Below are 21,211 nucleotides of genomic sequence, written 5' to 3' on the forward strand. Positions count from 1 at the left end.
TGTCAAATAAATAAAATCTTAAAAAAAAAAAGAAAGAAATATGAGAGGGACAAGCAGATTCCCATCTAAGTGAGAAGCAGGGAACCCTGACACTAGGCTCCCTCCTAGGATCCTGAGATCATGACCTGAGCCAAAGTCAGACTGAGCTATCCAGGTGCCCCCAAGTAGACATCTCTTAACCAGGTTTCAGCATTGCAAACCCCCTTTAAATTGTATGTGAACTTTTTGCCATGGGAGCATTTTCTCAAAGATTAAGAGCCACTGACCTAAACAAAGTTTTTCTTTCCCACTCTTTCCTTTCTCATCCATTCACTTGCCTGCACCCAGCCAGCCTCCTGTCTTAGCAGAGAGGGGCCATCTAACAGGTCCAAGTACCTACACAGCCCCAGAAGATGGTCGTGACCCACTGGAAAAAAACACATTCGGTCACAATCCCTAAGTCCATGCTACAGTTGGCAGTTTCCCCTGGATTTCCAAACCCTAGAATCCCTGAGCAGAACACAGCCTCAGAAATCGACTAAGGAGAATGCTCAGGGTTCAGAGAGGGACAGTGCCTTGCCTGAAGTCACACAGCTAGCTGCAAGGAGTGAAGACAGTCACTTGTATTGTCCAGACCAGCTGATTCTCACAGCCAGGCCACTGCTCCACCAAAATTAATAATAGTAAGGTTGGGGCTTCCAGATAGGGGAAAAAAAAAAGGCAAGCTAGAGTCCCCATGAAATGACAGTCTCTGGTCCCTGAGGCCACCAAGCAAGTGGGAGGTCCCCATTGATCTATAAAAGGAAAACAATTGAGCCATTGCGGAGATCACCGCCGGACAACTGACCAAGGTTGGGGGGGCTGCTCTATGGGTAAAACTCCTTTGGGGTCATTTTCATCTCCTTCCAAACTGGGCAGAGAATGTCTTCCACAGCGTATTAGGAGCTCAGCCCCTATGTTAGAATAACAACAATGACAATGGAAGGCGGGGAGAATGGAAGTCACCATCAATTTGAATATCTCCTGCCAAGCACCTCCTCCGAAAAGGTTCCGCTTTCCTTTTGGCTTGTAATCTTCATCTTTGAGCTGTGAGGTTCATACTGCTGATATCCCCATTTTACACACAGCTTTCTCACACGAACCTCTAGGTCCAGCTCCACCTCACTGCTGGCAGCCAAGGTCCACAAACCCTCCTCCCCACCCAGTTTTCCAAGTCCCCAAGAACAATGTATTCCCACAGCGGGCTCAGTTCCTTGAGGCCCATTCCCCTTGGTGTGGGGGCTGGGACACACAGAGAGTGATGCTGAGCAAGGGGAGCACCACGGACAGGGTGAATCAGAAGTCAGGTATAGTCTCATCATCCTGCAGGCGACTCCAGGGCCTCTGGCAAGGCAGGGAGGTGGCAAGGAGAGCTCCCTGCAGCCAGAGGCCTCACTAAGCTAAGACCTGAAAGATGCAAAGAGACAGCCGTGTAGAGACTGAGGAGGAAGAAACAGTGCCCTGAGTGGAGGCAGCAGCTGGTGCAAAGGCCCTGAGGCAGGAACAAGAACAGAAGTGAAATTGGTGCTGAAGGACAGAAAGGTGGCCAGTGTGACTGGACAGCTGTACAGAGATGGGGAGGGGGCAGGATGCTGAAGGAATGGATTGAGTGGGGGTGGGGGGTCGGCACATTAGTGAGGCTAGTGAGTGAAGTGCAGGTTCATTTTCAGTCTGCAGGGAAACCACTGATGGAGGAGGAAGCAGTTAGCACAATCTACCTTGGCTGCTGCGGGGAGGATAGGTTTTAGTGGGCAAGATTGGAAATGGGGCAGCAAATAAGGACACACCGTGGGGTGTGCCAAGAAGGAAAGGTCTGGGTGGGCAGGAGCAGGTGAGCCATCATGGGAGATGAGGTCAGGTAACTAAGAGTGGAAAGAAGACATCTCACTGGGTCTCACTCCCAGGCCAAACTGCCAGGCTCAGGGCCAAGAGGCAAGTGAGAGTACCGTCAGTAACCGAATAGTGAAGCGCCAAATACGAAGACAGCACTTTCCATCTGCTGAGCCCCTCCTTGAGCTAAGGGTTTTGGCAGCGTGATACCCTGGGACTCAGAGCCTCCCTGGAGCGAGAAGGCTCCATTTGTATCTCCATTTCCCACGTGGTAGATGATCAATGATTAAGAAATAATCCTTCCTTTCCCCCATCTCCCTGAAGTATGCAGAGTGAGGACGATTCATCCCCGAGCGGAGATGGACATGGCTGTTAGTGTTCTTCTTAGCTCCTCTGGGTTAGGGATAGGATTCTCTTGGCCGTGATGGGTCTTGGCATTAACAGTTGTACCTGCTACTGTTGTCGGGGGCCATTTCCAGGACACTGTGCTCTCCATCTTGCTTTGTAAAAGCTCCACAAGACCTCTTGGGAGCAGGGCACAACCTTTAGGAACCACCTGGTATAGGAGGACACCGGGGCTCGCAGAGGGGAAAGGACTTGCCCACAGTCACGCAACAGATCAGCAGAGAGGCCCGGCTGGTCCAACCCCAGAGTCCACGCTCTTTCCTGCTGGGCTCCCCTGTGCCTCCTGAAAAGCCCCTCTCTGGAAGGTCTGGGCCACAAGGGAAGTCCAGATTATAATAAAGGGAAAGCTCCTTTGCAGAGCAAACTGTTGGCTCAGTGGCTTGGTGACACCACGGCAGCCACCCAGGCAGGGTCATGAGGTCCAGGACCGGGCTGGGGACTGCAGAATGTGAGGCAGAGCAGTCGGAGACAAGAGACAGGACTCAGGAGACTGAATCAAGGAATCAGTGCAGTGGCGCCAAGGAAACGGGCACCATCCCAGATAAACAAGTTCACCCCCGAGGGAGGAGGAAGGAAACCAACACTTACTGACGCTGGCTGAGTGCCAGGTCCCACCCGATGTGGGGGTCAGAGCCTGGGCATGAAGCCAGACCTGGAGGATCGGCCTCTCTCAGCGGGTCTTGTAACCTCACACCTCAGTGTTCTCGCATGTAAAATGGGGAGAGGCCCACCATAGGGTCTATGTGATCCTGCATAGTGAGTGAGTGGAATCAGGGGCGTGCTCGGCACCGTGCCAGGCACTGAGAAAACCCGAGGAGAGTAATTGCAGTTGTCTCTGTTGTCTGTCCCTTTCCTACCCTTAAGAGCCTTACACATTGGCGTTTTAACCCCATCACAGAGGCCAGGAGAATGAAAGGAAATGGAGCCATCGAGCTCCCATTGCTGGGATGAGGCAGGGCCTGGGCTCCCACCATCTCAAGGAGCAGATTCAGGCTTCCTGGTAGACGGGGTGGGGGGCGGGGGAGGGTGCTAACCCCAAAGGGGCACAAGCCAGGAGGATCTGGACAGGCAAGACATGAATCCCCATCACCACCCCCCCCACCACACCCAGCAGCCCCAGATTTCTACTGGGCAGGCTCTGGGTCTGGGCCACTGCTGACAAGCCATCTGAATGCTGAGATTTAAAAATCTCAATTTATGACACTTTAGGGAGTGGGAAGAAATACAGGGCCATCTCGGGCTGATTTTCCATTATGGATGGCCCGCTGTAAGAATAACTCACTGCATCTTATTTCCATATGGGGGCTGTTTGAGTGACATTTTTATGAAGTCGGGTGGCAAGTCATGCTGGGGCTGAGATCAGACCCTTTAGGGGAGTGACCTGGCCCACCGCCTCTCCACAAATGCCTTCCTTTCTTGGGGGCTCTCCAGGTGGGGCAGCCAGAGAGCAGAAGGAACAGGGCAGCCAGACTCCCCTCAGGAAAGATTATTGGGTTGTGCTCCCCAGTCCTCATAGCCAGTGTGACAATGAGGATCCTGGGGGGGACAGAGGACACTTCACACCTTTTGGTTCCAAGTCACCATCCTCCCCAGGGATGACCCCTCCCGGATGTCTTGTCAGACCTCCAAGACACAGGGTGGAGAGCATTAGGGGGATAAAGTCTCTGGTGATTTCCATCTATTTCCAGACCTGGCATGGTGGTAACAGACAGGTCAAATGACTTACTGAGGGTTTCACAGGTTCTAAGCCACAGACTGGGATATGAATCCCACTCAGAGTCATTATGCTACATTCCTTCTAGAATAGTAGTGCCCTGGACAGATGCTTTATAGAGGAAATTCTGTGATGTGTCTGCATAGTATCTGTTCTCCCTTCTTTTGATAGTGTCACCCAATCCTCCCTGGGGGGGATATATATATATATATATATACATATGTGTGTGTGTATGTGTATGTGTGTGTGTGTGTATATATATATATATATATGTGTATATATATAAAAATATGTGTGTCTATATATATACAGTCACATATATATAGACACATATATATTTATATATATATACATACATACACACACACACACACACACACACACATATAATACATATCTCCACCCCCCAAATGTGCATGTTCTTCTGATGGAGTTAACCACCTCCACCCACCAAATGTCCATGTGCTTCTGATGAAGTTAACCACCTGCCCCCACCTCAACACACAACTATGAAGTTTCAAAAACAGCATGTGACTCCACCTAGCTGATCAGAGCACTACTTCCTGTCAGCCAGAGGGCTTCGCTGTGGGACAGTAGCATGGCTGATATCAGGGGTTTTGCTAGGACTACAGAAACAAAGTTTATTCTCTGTGATGCAGGATGTGAGCCTGGAGTGTCTGTTTGATGGCCCTCTTCCTAGCAAGAATGAAAATACTGCCTAGAATAGAAGGTGACATCAAAGGTGCTAAGGCAAGAAACATTTGCAATGACATGGTTGGGGCACCTAGATCCAGCCAAGCCTGAAGGCAGACTTTGCCTCAGAACTTTTCAGATATTTGGGCCAATAACTTCCCTTTTCCCTGCTTGAGCAAATTAGAGCTGTATGGCCGGGAGACAGATGCAGAATCAGTAAACAAGTTAGAGGAGAGAGTACATGTACCAAACACTTTAAACCACAGGTGACAGTGTTCATTGATCCTATCCTGCCAAGGATGTTAGATCAACATAGTGCCATCTAAAACCCTGTGGTAGAATCACAATCCTTCATTCTTTATCTATTCTATGTATGGATCCCTCCCCACAGGAGGATAAATATTGCCCCTTCCTGATTGTTCAATGGGGAAAAGAGGAGGGAATGAGAGTTCTCCCACACTGACTCAATGAGGCACTGTGTGGGCCCACTCGTTGCTCATTATCACTGTGGCCCACAGAAGCCCTGCATGGCAGGGATCAGCCCACTTCGTGTTACAAAAGAGGAAACTGTAACCCGGGGCAGGGGAAGGGTCGTGCCCAGGGTCAGATGCAAGTCAATGGAACTCTGAGCCTGTGCTCTTCCTGGGCCCCCACATAGCCCACTCTGCACACAAGTCTTTCCCTCCTGCTGAGTTCATCTCTCCGCATTCTCTCACAACATCCCCCTCCTTTCATTCCCCCAGAGGGCAATTGAGATTCCCATCACATAGACATCAACTACAACCCAGTGAATAGCATTACTTTCCTATGCAAAGCCATCTGCCTGCTTTAAATACCTGGTGAAAATGTTTGCTTTGGACTTATTAAGCTACTCGATGAGTGGGCTAGACATACGGAAGGAGGCAGGGAGAGGGAAAATGCTGGTATTACAGCTGAGCGATTAGAACCCCAATCTCAGGGTCTGGTTGAACAACGTGAGGGATTTAAGGATCCCGTATCACAAATGCCACGGGGAAGCCTTCTAAGAAATGGTGTCATTGGCAGGCCAAGCAAGAACTAACCTTCAGTAGGAAGGCCTTCCCTGAAGGGAATTACCAGCATCTCAGACTATAGAAGGCCCTGATATTGAACAAATTCATTAAGTGCAAACATATTAAAAATGTCAGGCCAGGTCCACCAATGGTCTATCTGGCTCAGGAGCCTGATGACGGTGGCCCCAGGGGGAAATTTCCAAGACCATCTGGCAGTTACTCTCTGTGTCCTTGATCAAACTATTAAACATTCCATCATTTTCCTTACATTGTGCTAGAGGATTGTTATTTATTGATACATCAGAATGTTTTCTGAGTATTTACTGTTTCCATCTTCTTCCGAGTAAAAATAATCATTATCAGTAGCGGGATAATAGTAACCGCTTTCTGGATGCTTACCATGAATATGTTAATTGCAACAAGTAACAATTCTGTGAAGCAGGTACTTTCATTACCGTTTTATTAAAGAAGAAATTGAGGCTCAGAGAGGTTAGTGAACTTGTCAAGATCACACAACTTCTAAGTGGTGAATGGGGCCAGGACCTGAACTGAATTTTCAGTTTCAGCTTTTTCTTATAAGCCCTGTGGCAAGGGCTTCCCACCTGCTGAGTTAAACAGACCTCCTTTTTCTTTGTGGGTCTGAGTCCTTCCTAGGTGATAGAAGTGAACTAAATTTGCTGTAGTGAGCATTTCGTGATGCAAATAATTGTCAAATCGCTAGGTTATACAGCTGAAACTAACATACAATACCTAATGTATATACTAACACAATATACTAATATTGTGTGTCAACCACACTTCAATAAAAATGAAAAATTTTTAAATAATTTTTAAATTTTTTTTATAAACATATAATATATTTTTATCCCCAGGGGTACAGGTCTGTGAATCGCCAGGTTTACACACTTCACAGCACTCACCATAGCACATACCATCCCCAATGTCCATAACCCCACCCCCTCTCCCAACCCCCCTCCCCCCAGCAACCCTCAGTTTGTTTTGTGAGATTAAGAGTCACTTATGGTTTGTCTCCCTCCCAAGCGGAGAAAGACAACTATCATATGATCTCCCTGATATGATGAAGTGGTAAAAAATGAAAATTTTTAATAAAAGTTTAATTTTTAAAAAATTTAATTTTTAAAAAATTAATTAATTTATTTGACAGAGAGAGAGATCACAAGTAGGCAGAGAGGCAGGCAGAGATAGAGGAGGAAGCAGACTCCCTGCTGAGTGGAGAGCCACATGTGGGGCTCAATCCCAGGACCCTGAGATCATGACCCCAGCTGAAGGCAGAGGCTTTACCACTCAGGCACCCCAATAAAAATGAAATTTAAAAAAGAGTCTTTCTTAATAGGATCTCAGGACTGCCCAGGTATTATGTGACTGGAACAGACCTCAAGAATTTCCTTCCTGCCTTCACCTGTGATGACAGTGGATTTGGAGTATGCCGATGTTCTCCAAAGAGAGAAAGAAAAATAAAAAAATAAGACTTGGAAAAGCAAGATAAAAAACACATAAAACACCCTCCCTGCCCCCATCCTATCATACCCTCATTTTTATCATATTTGCAACACCCCTTTGTTCCAGCACCCCACCTAAACAATGCACTGTCGGAGTGTCTCCGTTCTGTCTTCTCGCTAGATAGTCGGAGCCCAGAGGTCCCTGGGGGCTTGCTCCCCTCTGGGTCCCTACGTAGTAGGGGCTCCACGCACATGCCCTGAGGGACAGGGCAAGAGGTCAGCTCAGCACATCACAAATCTGTCCCAGTCTGCAGGGCTGCCTCAGCATATAGCCCGAGCTGCCTGCTGCCCACGCTGCCTGAGCCAGCCCTGCACACCTCCTTGGGAAGCCACCCTCTGCCTGGCTATCCCCAGCTCCTCCTGAGCTGGTCCGGACAGCCAGCTCCCCAGGAAGGACAACGGGTGGGCCATGCAGGCAGGACCCTCCCTTGCAGGAGGAAATGACCCGGCTAGGGAGAGTGACCACACACTCATTCAGCAAACCTACAGGGGCTGCATCCCAAGTCCGGGCTTGAGCCCCTAGTGGAGGAGTGAGGAGGAGGGAACTTCCTGCCACCAGAACATACAGCTAACCAGAACACTCTCTACCTAACCAAGTGATTTTAAATTTGGATTCCAAGCTAATTGAGCCTGACCAAGTGGACCCCCTCACACTTAAGAGCTCTGCTCATAAAATGACAGAGCTAAGAGAAGGCAGCAGTGGACCTCAAAGTTTATCCCCAGAGCAGGACAAAGTATTTGCAAGATACATAACCAGCAAAGGGCTTACAAATCACTGAGAAAAATAGCCAACAGTTTAAAAGAGGAACACATGGCTTCCTCAGGTATAAGTAGCCCTCCAAAAAGCTTATCCACTTTGAAAAGGCAATCTATCTCTTTATCCATCAGGGTGAGGGAAAATGGAACCTTCCCGACACCTCCTCCTGCAAAATGGCTAAGATGTGAATAAGGAACAATCCCCGGGGCTGACCGGCATGGGATGCCAGTGGGGCACATGTTCCACTGGATGGAGGAAACGTGCCTGCAGACACTTGGTAGAAGCACATGGCTACCTTAGCACAGTTAATGAAACACGTGTACCGTGATCCAAAGACATTACACTTCTAGGTCTACACCCTACAGACACACACACACACACCCCTCCCTCCCAAATAAAATAACATGGGGGAAAACAGGCATTTAGTAGCTGTATTCGTAATCACTAAGATCTAGGCGCAAGCTACGTGTCCATTGACAGCAAAATGTCTCAACCATGATACAGTCTCAGAAACAGCAAGGAGGACGAACCAACTACTACCTATGATAACATCACGTAGTCTTGTATCCATCCATGTGATGAGGGAGCAGGAGGCTGGCTGAGGACAAAGCAAAAGCTGGCGCCTTGCACCCCCTCTTCACCCGCTCCCCTCCATATGTGTAGCATCCCTCAGGCACCCCTGACTGCCATAAAACGATAAATAGTTGACTTGCAGGGATCACAATCCTGCAGAACAGGAATCTCCCTTGCTCGACAGATGTCCTAGAGGTCTAAACAGGGAGGTTACCTTATCAATAGCACAAATTTCCAGAGGCAAATAACTCTCAGTTCCTGAAGCCCTAATGTCTCCCTCCCCACCATAAACTGGAGGAGGCTGAGGTAGAAGGGAATGTAAATCATAGCAGGATCATAATACCCCACCAAGAATCTCCCAATTATCTTGATGTTAGTGCCTGACCTAAAGACGACATTGATCAAGCTATAATGGCAAGGACTCCCCCCGGCACCTTGTAGGCCCTCCCTAACATGTGAGAACTCTGTTGAAATCTCCCATTCCTTCACCACCTCCCCCCAACCGTGGGGTATATAACATGCCTACCCTCACAACCCGGGGCAGCCGCATCTCCGCCTGCCCATGGGCCCTGTCCCCGTGCTCTAATAAATCACCATTTGCACCAACGACGTCTTAAGAATCCTTTCTTTAGTCGTCGGCTCCGAACCTCCGCACCCCACCGAACCTGACTTAGGTTCTGGGACTTCATCATTTTTGGCGAGCCAGCCAGACTTCATCACATGGGTGGCGGAGGGGAAGCAAGACCCAGGCCAGAATGCGTGGACAGTTGGACAGTAAGAATTCATTCGAGGAGCAATAGGAGCAGATAATCGGGAGAAGTCAGTCAAGCTGGTATCTGGTTCATCACCTCCTCCCCTCAACCTACAGGCACCTTCCCTCATCTTACAATTACTGAATGCTAGCGACGGTGGTCCTATGATGGGCCACTCCCCTCCCCACCACCCCTCCCACCCTTGTTTGCCTGGGACGTTTCTGGTTTTAAAAGTCAGAAATCCTGTGTCCTGGGAACACCCCCAGACCGGCACCACATCCAACAGTTCTGGAATTACAAAGACAGGGGCTCCCATTCCAGTTCCCCCAAATGGAAGAGCAAGCACAACCGTTCTGAATTCTCCCAAAATGTCAGCATCCTAAAATACAGAGAAGGAGAGATTGAGGATCTACAGGCTTGCAAAACCTGAATGAAAGCACTTTTGCACCTGGGGTTGGATCCTGAACATGGAGAAAAATCGCTATGAGGAATATTAATGGGACAACGGACAACATCTGCATCATTAAGCAGCTAAGATCGGGGATCAGCAAACTTTTTCTCCAAGGACCAGAGAGTCAATATGTTTGGCTTTGCTAGGCCAAGAGCGAAAAAATAAAGGAGAGAGAGAGAGAGAGGTACTATCCTTTCCTAACCACTTTAAAATGCAGCCATTTAAAAACATGAAAACCATTCTTAGGTCTCAGGCTGTCATAAAAAGCACAAAAACAAAAACAAAAAACAAACAAAAATCCAAAAAACAAAAACAAACAAGAAATAAGCCTGTTGGATTTGAGCTGAATTAGGCCTGCAGGCCATAGTTCATCGACTCCCGAACATGTTATCAGTATGAAATTTCCCATGTTGATGAGAGCAAAAGGGCATCACGTCTGTAACTCCAGTGTGGTAAGATGTTAGATTGATGAATCTGAATGAGGGCTAAACACGGATCCTCTGACTATTCTTGCCACTTCAAGTTTAAAATTCTTTCAAAATATGTTATTTAAAAAAACAAAAAACAAAAAAGAAAAAAAAAAACAGTTCCTCCCCAGCCCTGCGACTTTGGGCAAGTCTCCTATACACTGAGCTTCCTCCTACACACAAGGAGCATAATACTAGCTCCCTCCTGGGGAGAGTCAGGGCTCACCCTGTGAGCTCCCACCCGTCTGCAGAGCCCCTGCCGTCTCCAGACCCACTCCCACACTCTGGTCTGAAACAGAAAAGGCCGTGCTCACGTGCTGTTCCCTACATTCAAGTGGGTTGAGGGGCTCAGATTAAGTCATGGCATCTTGGGGCTTGGCCCCGTGCCTGGTGCAGCATAACCAATGGTTGCTTGCCATCGATGTCCTCGTTGTCAAGATAGCTATGATTATCCTGGTGGATGGCTTGCCGCTCTGGGGTCTGGCCCTCCACGGCGCTTGACGTTAACAGGTCCTTCTGGGGAGACGCGTAGACGTCACTCCCTGCCGACAGCAAAGCCAGCTGTCCCCCGCTTCATTCCTAACAGCATGGGAAGTGTCAATATTTGTGGGTTGAACAGGCCCTTGATAACCATGTTCTTACCCAATTACACTTCAGTTTTTATCTCCTCTGACAGGAGGTTATGTTAATATTGAATCAATTCACTCCAACATCATATTTCAAAAGGCGAGGAAAAAAAAAGTCTCTTCAGATAAAATACCCAGGCCACCTGCCCTGTGGTTCCTGGCTGGGGAGAAGCATTCCAAAGGTGCTCACTCACATAAAAGGCTCCCATCAGAGTCATCTTCCCAGAGTGGATTCATTAGTCTCAATGTCTCGTGAAAGCATGGGTGACTCATGGTGACAAACGTCCCAACGAAAGGCACCAGGGAAGAGTCAAGGGCTATCAGTCTTCTGCACACCAGCAACGAGAGCTCGGGTTGTTGCCTGACCATGGCTGGGAGTTCATCATGTAGACAACACATCAGGCCCAGTGGGCCCACAGGAAGGAACACAGAAGCTGAGCCTGAAACCCCCAGTGGAAAGGCCTACTGGAGCATCCGGGGCTTTCCAAAGGGATGCGATGGCCCAGAGGGAGCAGAGGGCCAACAGGAGACACATTCACAGTCTGTGGTAGCACATGCTGAACTCCCAGCTGGTAAAGTCTGTGGGTTCAACTCCTGCCTTCATCTCTTTCTACCTTCGTGACTTTGGACAAGTTTCTTAGTATTTGTACTTAGTCTGGCCCTTGCCTTTAAAGGAGCTGGAAGGTCAATGGGGGACTCAGGCAAGCAAAGGCATTGATTGTGAGAGACTGATGTGTGCTGTTCTAGACCTAAACCCTGGAGACCGTGAAAGAAGGGAGGTGGGCTCTCACCCAGCCCTGTGAGGGTCAGAGATGGCTCCCAGGGACAATGGCCCAACCCAAGCTAAGAAGAGAACTAGATCTTCAGCAGGTGAAGAGTTTTCAGAGGGGAGAGGCGAGAGGACACAGCGTGGACAAAGGTGGGAAAGGTGGGACGGGTGTGAGGGACCCCAAGCTGTCCCTTAGCAGCTGGTCAGAAGCATGGGGAGCATGGAAGTCAGGCTCCACCACCATAAAAAAAGGCCACATTGGGGAACCTGCCCTGGATTCTGAGGGCAATGGGAAGCCACTGGGTAGATTCTGAACTCAAAGAGCCAAGACTATACATAAATTTTAAAAATTCTCTCTGCGGGGACACCTGGGTGGCTCAGTTGGTTGAGCATCCGACTCTTAATTTTGGCTCAGGTCATGATCTCGGGGACGTGGGATCCATGCTGGGCTTGGAGGTTGCCTGGGATTCTTTCTCTCTCATTGTCTGTCCCCCCACCTGAATTCTCTCTCCAAAGATCAGGTGGCAGTAAGATGGCATGGACAAGGCCAGAGGCCAGCAGGCGGGACAGAACCCCAAGGAGAGCTTCGGGGGGCGGGTGGTGGCTGATAAGGGGGCAGGAGAGGAGAGGGGATGGACTGAAGAGCTATTTCGGGGTACAATGACTGAGACTTGTTGATAGCTTTGTGTTCCACAGAAAGCTGTGAACATAGTTCCAACCTAAAGTAAGTTTAGGTTGAGAGCTGGCGGGGGTGGGAGAGGTCTCCATTTAACAATAAAGCAAATACCATATTTCTTTTGGGGAAGAGACAAAGGTCAGAGGCATGAATCCAATGAAGGGGGAAAAAAAGCCACCGCCACCCTGGAGAAAACAGCCTCCTCCACGGTCCCGTCGGAGTCAGGTGCCAGCATCTGCTTCTCGCAGATGTTATTTATGCTCTGCGATGATCTCAATTATAGATCTTCGTGGTCGGGATTGCTTCTGTCTCCAGATTAGTTTGTTTCCAGTGGAAACATTCCATGGGAATTAATTAGTAATTGGCTCCTAGAGAACAGGTGTCACCACAACCACCCCACACGTAGCCTTGCCCACCTGATCCGCGAGGTCTGATAAAACTGTGTGCCCAGAAACCTGCCTTCCAGTGGCCAACATCTGGGATGGGTCATGGGAGCCAGGGGAGCTTGCCAATTTAAAAATCATTGTCTTTGAGTTTTTAATTTAGAGAATTCTTTCAAATCTGTGGTCTAGTGTTCTTTCTATCAGCCCCGTAACTGGGACTATCATGCCCCTTTTTGGGGGGGAGGCAAAGGAGGCCGCAAGGTAGGGTGATTTGCTCAAAATCACACAGCTAATCAGGTCGTGGAGGCAGGATTTGAAGACGGTCTACCTTGCCTCCAGAAGGCTTCCATGTTTTATTATAGGGTCTTAACCTGCAGGTTAAGTGTGATAACCAGATGTTATCTGAGATAGCCAAGGCTCCCAACGGAGGGAAACTGGGTGGAATGAGGTAAATGATTCTCTTGGGGTTCTAGATGGTGGGGCAATGGACAGAGAGGATGCTTGTCCATAAGGGCAACATCCAGAGATTCTGGAAGATTCTCTGTCTAAGGGAACTCTCCCGTGCCGCTGGTTCAGCCTGGCATGGGGTACCTCAGGGCTTCAGCTGGGACCTGAAATCCTGCCACGTCTTACAAGCACTTCCGATCACACTCACCTCTGCTCCGTAACACTCTGTGGCTCCCCATTGCCAAACCATTCCTGAGCCAGCTGCCAGCATCACCCTCCTTGCTCCTACCCCCACACACTTGATATTCCAGCAATACCTTGTCAGGAGGCATCACTCCCTTGTGTCCACGTGTTTCTGTCCCTCTATGCTCTGCTGTGTCCTTCTGCTAACCAACAATTCATTTCCACCTTTAAAGAGACAGCAGAAGCCGCCAGCCCCTCCCACACAGCTCCCATCCTCCTTAATTAACCACCCCTCCTCCCCTCCCCCTAGTAAGGAGCTTATCCGTCTGTTTGGCAAGAGTCTGCCCCTTGGTCTACCTCTTGCAGATTGGGAGCCCCCGGAGGGAAGGAACTCTATGGTCTCCTCCTTATCCCTGCAGCCTGGCCTCCGATCTGTCCCAGAGTGGGGACCATATCAGTATCTGCTGAATGCAAGTTGTTCTTTAACAGGTGTACTGAAATAATTCCCTCATTTCAATACCCTGAGAGAGGAAACCTTTCTCTGGGTTCTCTGGCGCCACGGTTAGGGAGCTGTAAGGGGCCGCTGGGAGTGTTCACTGTTTCTGAAGACCCTTGCTGGCCCGACTGCGGCTTCCCCCCACAGGGGCTGGGCCATCAAGGGAATGAAAACACTCCATTCAGAGAGGAAAAGGCTCCAGGAGGTCACGTTGCATGTCAAAGGCCACAAGACTAGCAAGTGCCAGATAGGGTCCTCTGGACTCAGATTTAATCCATTTTAAAACAGCAGAATGAAGATTCGTCACACTAGTATAAACTCGCTGTCAGTTTTCCCATCTGTAAAATGGATATATTGCCACCAAACTTGAAAGGGAGTTTTCAGAGATAAACGGCTCACAATTCCCAAATGCTGGCCCCAAGATGAGCATCCGAATCCTCTGGTAGGATGGTTTAGGATTGTAGATGTCGGGTGCCAATCCAGATCCAGAAACTATAAATTTTTAAATGGTGCTTAAGTTATCTGACATACAGCCAAGTTTGGGAATCCTAAGACATCAAGGAAAAGCCTTGTACATAGTAGGTGCTCTGTTAACATAGTAGGTCCAAATGTTAACAGGACTCCGATTATACCTACACCAAGTTGCATGGGCATAGAACTATCAACATCTGCAGCTTTCAGGTATACACTGCTGGGTGCCCTTGGGTAAGTTACTCAACCTCTTAGAGACAGTTTCTTTATTGGTTAAATGGGTCAAAAATAAAAATACCCCCTCCTGCAGTGGTGAGGATTAGCTGACTACTACACCTACTGTTGCCATCAGAACATCCACAAGTCCCACGGCCTTCAAACCAGCCCCAAGTCTGTCCCTTCTAGCCAGCCCCCTCAGCACTTAACCCAGCCGACCATCTCCTCCAGCCTGGAAGGGTCAATTTTCTCCTAAAGGCACCAGCGTCCTCTCTCCGCACCCATTCTCTGCTCAGAAGAGTGAGCCTCTAAATCGTGAATCAGATTATGTCACTCTCTGCTCCAAACCTCCCAACAGCTTTGCACAACCCTTGGAATAAAATCCCCACCTGCTTCTCCTTCTTCCAGGGTGGCTTAGCTGACCATCCAGGCTACAAGAGATCCTTTGCAAGTCCCTATTCCAGAACCTTATTTCCTTTAATACCCATATGAAGGTGTGGGATGTTTCTACTTATTTGTATCATTGTTTGCTTGTTCTGGGATGCCTGAGTGGCTCAGTCAATGCAGCGTCTGCCTTTGGCTCAGGTCATGATTGCAGGGTCCTGGGATCGAGCCCCATATCAGGCTCTTTGCTCAGCTGGGAGCCTGCTTCTCCCTCTCCCTCTCCCTGCTGCTCCCTCTGCTTGTGCGTGTGCTCATGCGCTTGCTCTCTCTCTCTCTCTCTCTGTCAAGTAAATAAATAAAATCTTTTTTAAAAAGATGTAAGTTTCACGAGGGAGGGTGTCTGTTTGACTAACCATTATATACCTGGATGGAGCCTATCACCTGACACACAGTAGGTGCCTCATTAAGTCATGAAGGAAGGAAGGAAGGAAGGAAGGAAGAAAGGAAGGAAGGAAGGAAAGAAAGAAGGAATAAAGGAATGTATGCATGAAGTTGCTCAGTGCCAGACCCAGAACTTGCAGCGCACTCAGCCCCAAAGTTAGCTCCCTCTCTCTTTCCCCTCCTGTCTGCTCTGTCTGCCTCTGTCCTCAGAGCCTTCAGGTAAAGGACAAATACCTTCCTGGGGAGAGGAAACAGAGTGATGCCCAATGTCATCACCGCTTTATTTGATTAGCTCTGACTCCGGCATCCGGAACACGTGTGCTGGGAGCCAAAGCAACTGTACCCTGACCTCTGGTCCACGCGATCCCATCCTTATAACGATTTCCATGACAACAGCAACAGAAAGCCAAGGCTGTGAATTCCCTTTGATAGGAGCCGGATGCAGAGATGGGGAAGAAGGACTTTCAGAAGAATGAAGCTCTTTGATTCAGCTGGAGGCGCCTTCATTAAATACCACTATTTTTCAAGAACACACATTTTAACCCTGCAGAGGGAGGTTTCTCATGAATACTTAAAAAAGGAAGAAGGAGGAACAAAACCATCATGGTTCCTTTTCAAGAACAATCACCTGGAGGGAGGGGGAGGCTGTGAGGCTGTGGTACTTGGAATATTTGCGGGGAGGCAGAAAAAGAAAAGGGGCTTGATGAATCCAAGAGGCCTGGCCCCTGACCAGGGACTCCAATATCTCTGCCCACGTGAGGCAAGTCAAAAGGCTAAGGGTCGGGGCACCTGGGTGGCTCAGTGGGTTAAAGCCTTTGCCTTCGGCTCAGGTCGTGATCCCAAGGTCCTGGGATCAAGCCCCTCATCGGGCTCTCTGCTCTGCAGGGAGCCTGCTTCCCCCTCTCTCTCTGCCTGCCTCTCTGCCTACTTGTGATCTCTGTCTGTCAAATAAATAAATAAATCTTAAAAAAAAAAAGGCTAAGGGTCTTCCACCCACATGGACAGCCGATCAGACAGGCAAAAGAAACCTTAGATCCTACAATTAGAATTGTGAGCCCTGGATATGAATCCCAGCTCTGCCACTTAGCTGCTGTCGCTGCCTTGGGCATGTTGCTTTCCAGCTCTCAACAGGATTTCCCCATCTGTAAAATGGGCACATAGGAGAGGGAATGAGGATGGAGTGAGGGGACGCACGGAAGCCCAGGTGATTCTAGTTTTCTGACATGGTCATGAAGACAGCAGAGTGATCAACTGTCTGGGTTTGTCCAGGGCTTGCCCAGGACACGGGTACTTTCAGCCCTAAAACCAGGACCATCAAGGACAAGCCAAGATGGTTGGTCATCCTAGCAGTATGTGGCTGCTAAACAAAGGAAAATCAGAGAGTGAGGGAGACAAAAGAGCCCCTCACGTGAGCCTATGGGGTATTTGCTCCAAAAACCCTCCAGCCTGGTCTAGTCATGAGAAATGCTCCACAAAAACCCAGACTGGAGTGGGGGGGGGGCACTTTCAGGATACCCGGCCAGTATGTCTCAAAACTGTCAAGGTCATGAAAAGCAAGGTAGGACTGGGAAACTGTCGTAGACAGAGGAGACTGGGGAGACAGGACAAGCAGATACAGGGGCGTGCCCTGGGATGGATCCTGGAACAGGAAAATGAGCTAATGGAGAAACTCATGAAATCTGAATCAAACCTAGAATTTAGTTTAGGAAAAAAGGTGGAGGCAGGGTTTCTCCCATAGCCTATAAGTTCTGAAAACCTGAAACCTTTCATTTTACACACAGGAAATGGACACCAGAAACAGGAAGTGAAGAAGTCTCTATATCTAGTTTCTAGACTCTGCTGCCTCCCACTGCCTTCCCAGGAACCCGCGGACCCTCATGAGCTCCAGAAGGAAGAGAGAAGCACTGGTTCTGGAGTCAGGGAATACAGGTTCAAGGCCCAGCTTTGCCTTCACTGGCTGTGTGCCCTTGGGCAAACCTTTCACCCTCTCTGTTCCTTTGTTTCCTCATTAGGGGAATGAGCCCACTGAATTCAACAGACAGGCATTTATTCAGTATTTATTACACACTGCAGACTGAACAGGCATCACTGACACGCATAAAGCATAATCTTGCTATCAGGAAGTATAGTTTTGCCTTAGAGTCCAAAAACTACAGGTAACCCATAGGAGCTTCTGGGGTAGTCTCTGTGAAGATACACAGGCACAGCCATGTGGAAGGGCTGAGGCCACGTGAGAGAAGGCCAGAGGAGGAGGAGGAAGGGGGGCAACACTCGGAGAAAGTGAGGTGCTGAAGGCAGCAGGAAATGCCTTCCGTTGCCCCACACCTGGCTTGGGCGCACATGGTTTCATCTGCAGGAGGCATGGGTTAGAGGTAACACCAAATGCATGGGCACAGTGTCCCCCAGTGGGGCTCTGTGCTTCCCTGCATTGTTTCTAGCTTCCTGTGGAGACAGGTAGCAAGTCCTCAGTCCCCACTCTAGGACCTCGCTCCCCAAGTCCCCCCACACCACTGTGGGTTCTGACCCACTCACATCTCTCAACACCGGCCACCTTGGGCCATGCTGTCTGCACTTGGCACAGCCCCAGCCCATCCCACCTCCTGAGGTCCTTGGTGTCTGCCTGGCCTCACCGCTCATCTGCTTCCCGTCCTCCTCTGAAGCAGCTGGGAAGGGTGGAGCCCTGAGTTCGAATCCTTGCTCTGGCACTTTCTAGCTGTGTGACCTTGGATGGGTCTCCTCCCCTCTTTGCCACCTCCTATGGGGAAAGGAGATGCTCTCTGGAGAACTCTATGGGCCACCCAGTATAGCCTAAGTGGGACATGGTGGGTGCTCCAGAAGGTGACAGCCAGAGATCAACATCATTACCATTCTAATCAATGCTGTTGGTGGTGCCGGTTGTTTGAGCTCTTGCTTTAATAGCACGATGACTGGTTGTTTCCTATGCAGCCTAGGCAGCTCCACATACATGCACACACAGACACACACACACACACACGCACGTTCGCGCAGTGCACCCAGCCATTCTGCTCCAGGACTCTGATCTGTCCTTGAGATGCATTCTGCCTCAGCCCTGAGGAAGGGTACCGGACTCAACAGTCATTTACATACTGCCTCCTCCTCAACTACCACCTCCGTGTGACCTGCCCAGCCCCCCCGTGTAACCCCCCATCTCCATGCAGGTCTGTGAATGTTGGTGTTGCGGCCACACCAAGAGCCATCATCTCCCCTGGCTGGCTGCAGCATCCTCCCAAACTTGGCCCTAAGGGGCCCCCATGACCCCTACCTGGCTGTGCACTTTCTCTAGCTCCTCTTTGCTGACTGAAGTCTTGCTATCCTCCATGTTCCCCAGAAGAAGCTGCACATCTGACAAGAGTGCATGAGTCCTCTTGAGGTCCCTCCGAAGACGTTTCTCCACGTCAAAGTCTCGATGGCCGATCTGGAAGCCAAGGGAAGGCTCTTGTGAGCTAAGACTGCAGAGCAGTGGACAGGGTCCAAGTTATCCAGAACCAAGCTTCCCCTGGGTTCAAATCCTGCCTCTGCCTCTCACACCATGGGACATTGGACAATACCCTTCTCCTGCCCAAGCCTCAGTTTCCACATCTGCAAAATGGGAATGGCATCAAGCACACGGGGCTGCTATGGGGATTAAGCTGGTATTTAGCCGAATGCCTGACTCACAGTAAAGGCCCACAAATATGAGCTGGGCTCATCAATGTTTTCCCAGCCTGGAAGGGTCCAAAGTCACTGGGTCTCATCTTGGGCACCCAAGTCATCAGTATGGCTTCTTCTCGCCTTGTCAGAACCTACAGGTCAGGTGAGGCCCTCTGGTGACAGAAGTGAGGACAGCAGTTACCCTGCCAGGGCTGAGACTGGATAGGGCCAGAGAGCTCCTGAGGGGGTTTACCTGCCATTTCTGTGGGTGCTGCGTCCCTGAGTCCCTGAGCTGTATAGTGTGGTACACTGTCCTACCCTGCATGTATGCTGCACCTCATTAAGGACTCAGTATTAAAAAAGAGCCAGGCTTCTTTTAGAGGTCTAAATCAAGTTTTTCTGTCCCTTGAGCAGGTCTCCTTTGCCAGGTTAAGGCACAAGGTTATTTTCTGCAGAGGGGTGTTACCCCAAAGCGAGCACCTTCCTTCACCCAAAACCCTGGACGTGTAGACCCTCCAAGTGGGCAGCTGTCTCATTGCTCCTGCAGAAGCCGCATCCTGGGTGCCAGGAGGGTGACAACTCCTAGGGGCTGAGATGAACAGAGGCAGGTGCAGGACCACCCAGAAGCCCGACACGGAGCAGCGACAGGCCGCCCTCTCCCCTGGAAATGACACTGATGCTAAAGCCCTGAGCATCTCCGAAACCCGGAAAGAGCCCCTCAAGAGACTGGAAGAAAAAGAGGGGGTAGTTTTCCAGAAAACGCAGTGTAGGTATGTCAGCCATGGGACCCAATTTCTATACACCTGGATACCCGCACCTCTCCAGAACCATCTCCTGGGATGGTCACAATGCCCCCAGAATATTCAGGAAGAAGGTGGGGTTTGGAACAGGGTGGCCCAGGTTTTAAACCCTGGCTCACCATTTGCTGGCAGTGGGTTGGATCGTGCCACCTCTCTGAACCCCATACTCCTCGTCTATAAAAATAAGGCAATAAATAAATAAACAAACTATCCTCCATGTTGAGATAAGACAAGGATCGGGCATGATAATGGATCAGAGAACACTTTGTATGCTGTCAAACGCTTTACAAATAAAGAGAATTATGAGTATTGTCTGATGACCTAGAATGCACTTCACTAGGTTTTACATTCCTATTTCTCTGCTTCCAGTTTTGAAATCTTTGAAAAATGAGTTGGTTCTTCAAATCCAGCCTCTTTGTCCTGAGGTGTGTTTCTTTGAGTTTTAAATACTGGTCTAATATGTGTGTGTGTGTGTGTGTGTATACATCTATACACACACACACACACACACACACACACGCATGCACGCACATAAAATATAATCTTACCTGCTGAGCTAAGATCAGAACTGGGCATTGTGCCCAGCCCTTTGTCACATGTTATTGCATTTAACTCCTGTGACAATCTCTTAAGGATAGACATTATTATTATTTTTACTGCCTTTATAAAAGCAGAAATAGCTTAGATTTACAGAGAACTTTCTAAGTGTCAGACACCACTCTAAACCCTTTACGGGAGGTAACACGTTTGGTCCTCTTGAAGACTGTGTGACGTATGGTGTTGCTGTTCCCATTTTACAGGTGATGGAGCAGAAGACTGCAGAGGGACAAGTAATTGGCCCAAGACCCCACCTCTAGGAAGTGGCAGAGTTTGGGTAGGAATCCGACTATCCTGACCAGAAAGAGGTCATTTCAGTGAAATGGACCATAAAAGAGGTCAGTTTTGTTCTTTAATTTAAGGGAAGGTGTTGTGCAAGCACAGGGGATTGCCAGCCAGCTCAGGATCGGATGGGATCAGAAAGAGTCTTGGGTAAGTGGGAGCCCAGTGAGGTATGGGAAGGGCATTTCAAGAAGCCAGGCCAAGAGAAAAAACAGAAGGCTGAGAAAGTCTTGTTTCTCTGGTTCCAGTGATGAGGATGAGGGCATAAAACATGGAGGCGGGGCAGGTCGCAGAGCAAGAAAAGTTACCTGGGGCCAGCTCATGTCTTGTGACCTAGGTGGGATTCTTATGTAATGTCACAGGAAAATGGAGGCACAGCTGGTGAACTTGACATAGAGTAAGTGGTATACTTAAGGTGATGGTATGGTTATGCAGCAAGGATTTGAACCTGGACAGCTCAGCCTTAAAATGCAAAGTTTCTAATCATTGCACCATAGTGCTTAGGGGAACATGAATCCTGATTCACTAATTTGAGCCCAGATTCTGCATTCAATCAGTGTACTCAGCATCTCTCCTAT

The 21,211-nt window shown here is 49.2% G+C and overlaps 1 protein-coding gene across 1 annotated transcript in view; it reads right to left on the reverse strand.

Annotated features, from left to right (window-relative positions):
• Nucleotides 1-21,211, reverse strand: part of MYO18B (myosin XVIIIB) — a 250,379-nt gene that overhangs the window by 78,417 nt on the left and 150,751 nt on the right. The window contains exon 34 of the mRNA XM_082698791.1: nucleotides 18,587-18,739. Within this exon, the coding sequence (XP_082554917.1) occupies nucleotides 18,587-18,739 (153 nt within the window). The remainder of the gene's footprint in view (nucleotides 1-18,586; nucleotides 18,740-21,211) is intronic.

The sequence above is a fragment of the Mustela nivalis genome (assembly GCF_964662115.1).
Source record: "Mustela nivalis genome assembly, chromosome: 14".
Lineage (NCBI taxonomy): Eukaryota > Metazoa > Chordata > Mammalia > Carnivora > Mustelidae > Mustela > Mustela nivalis.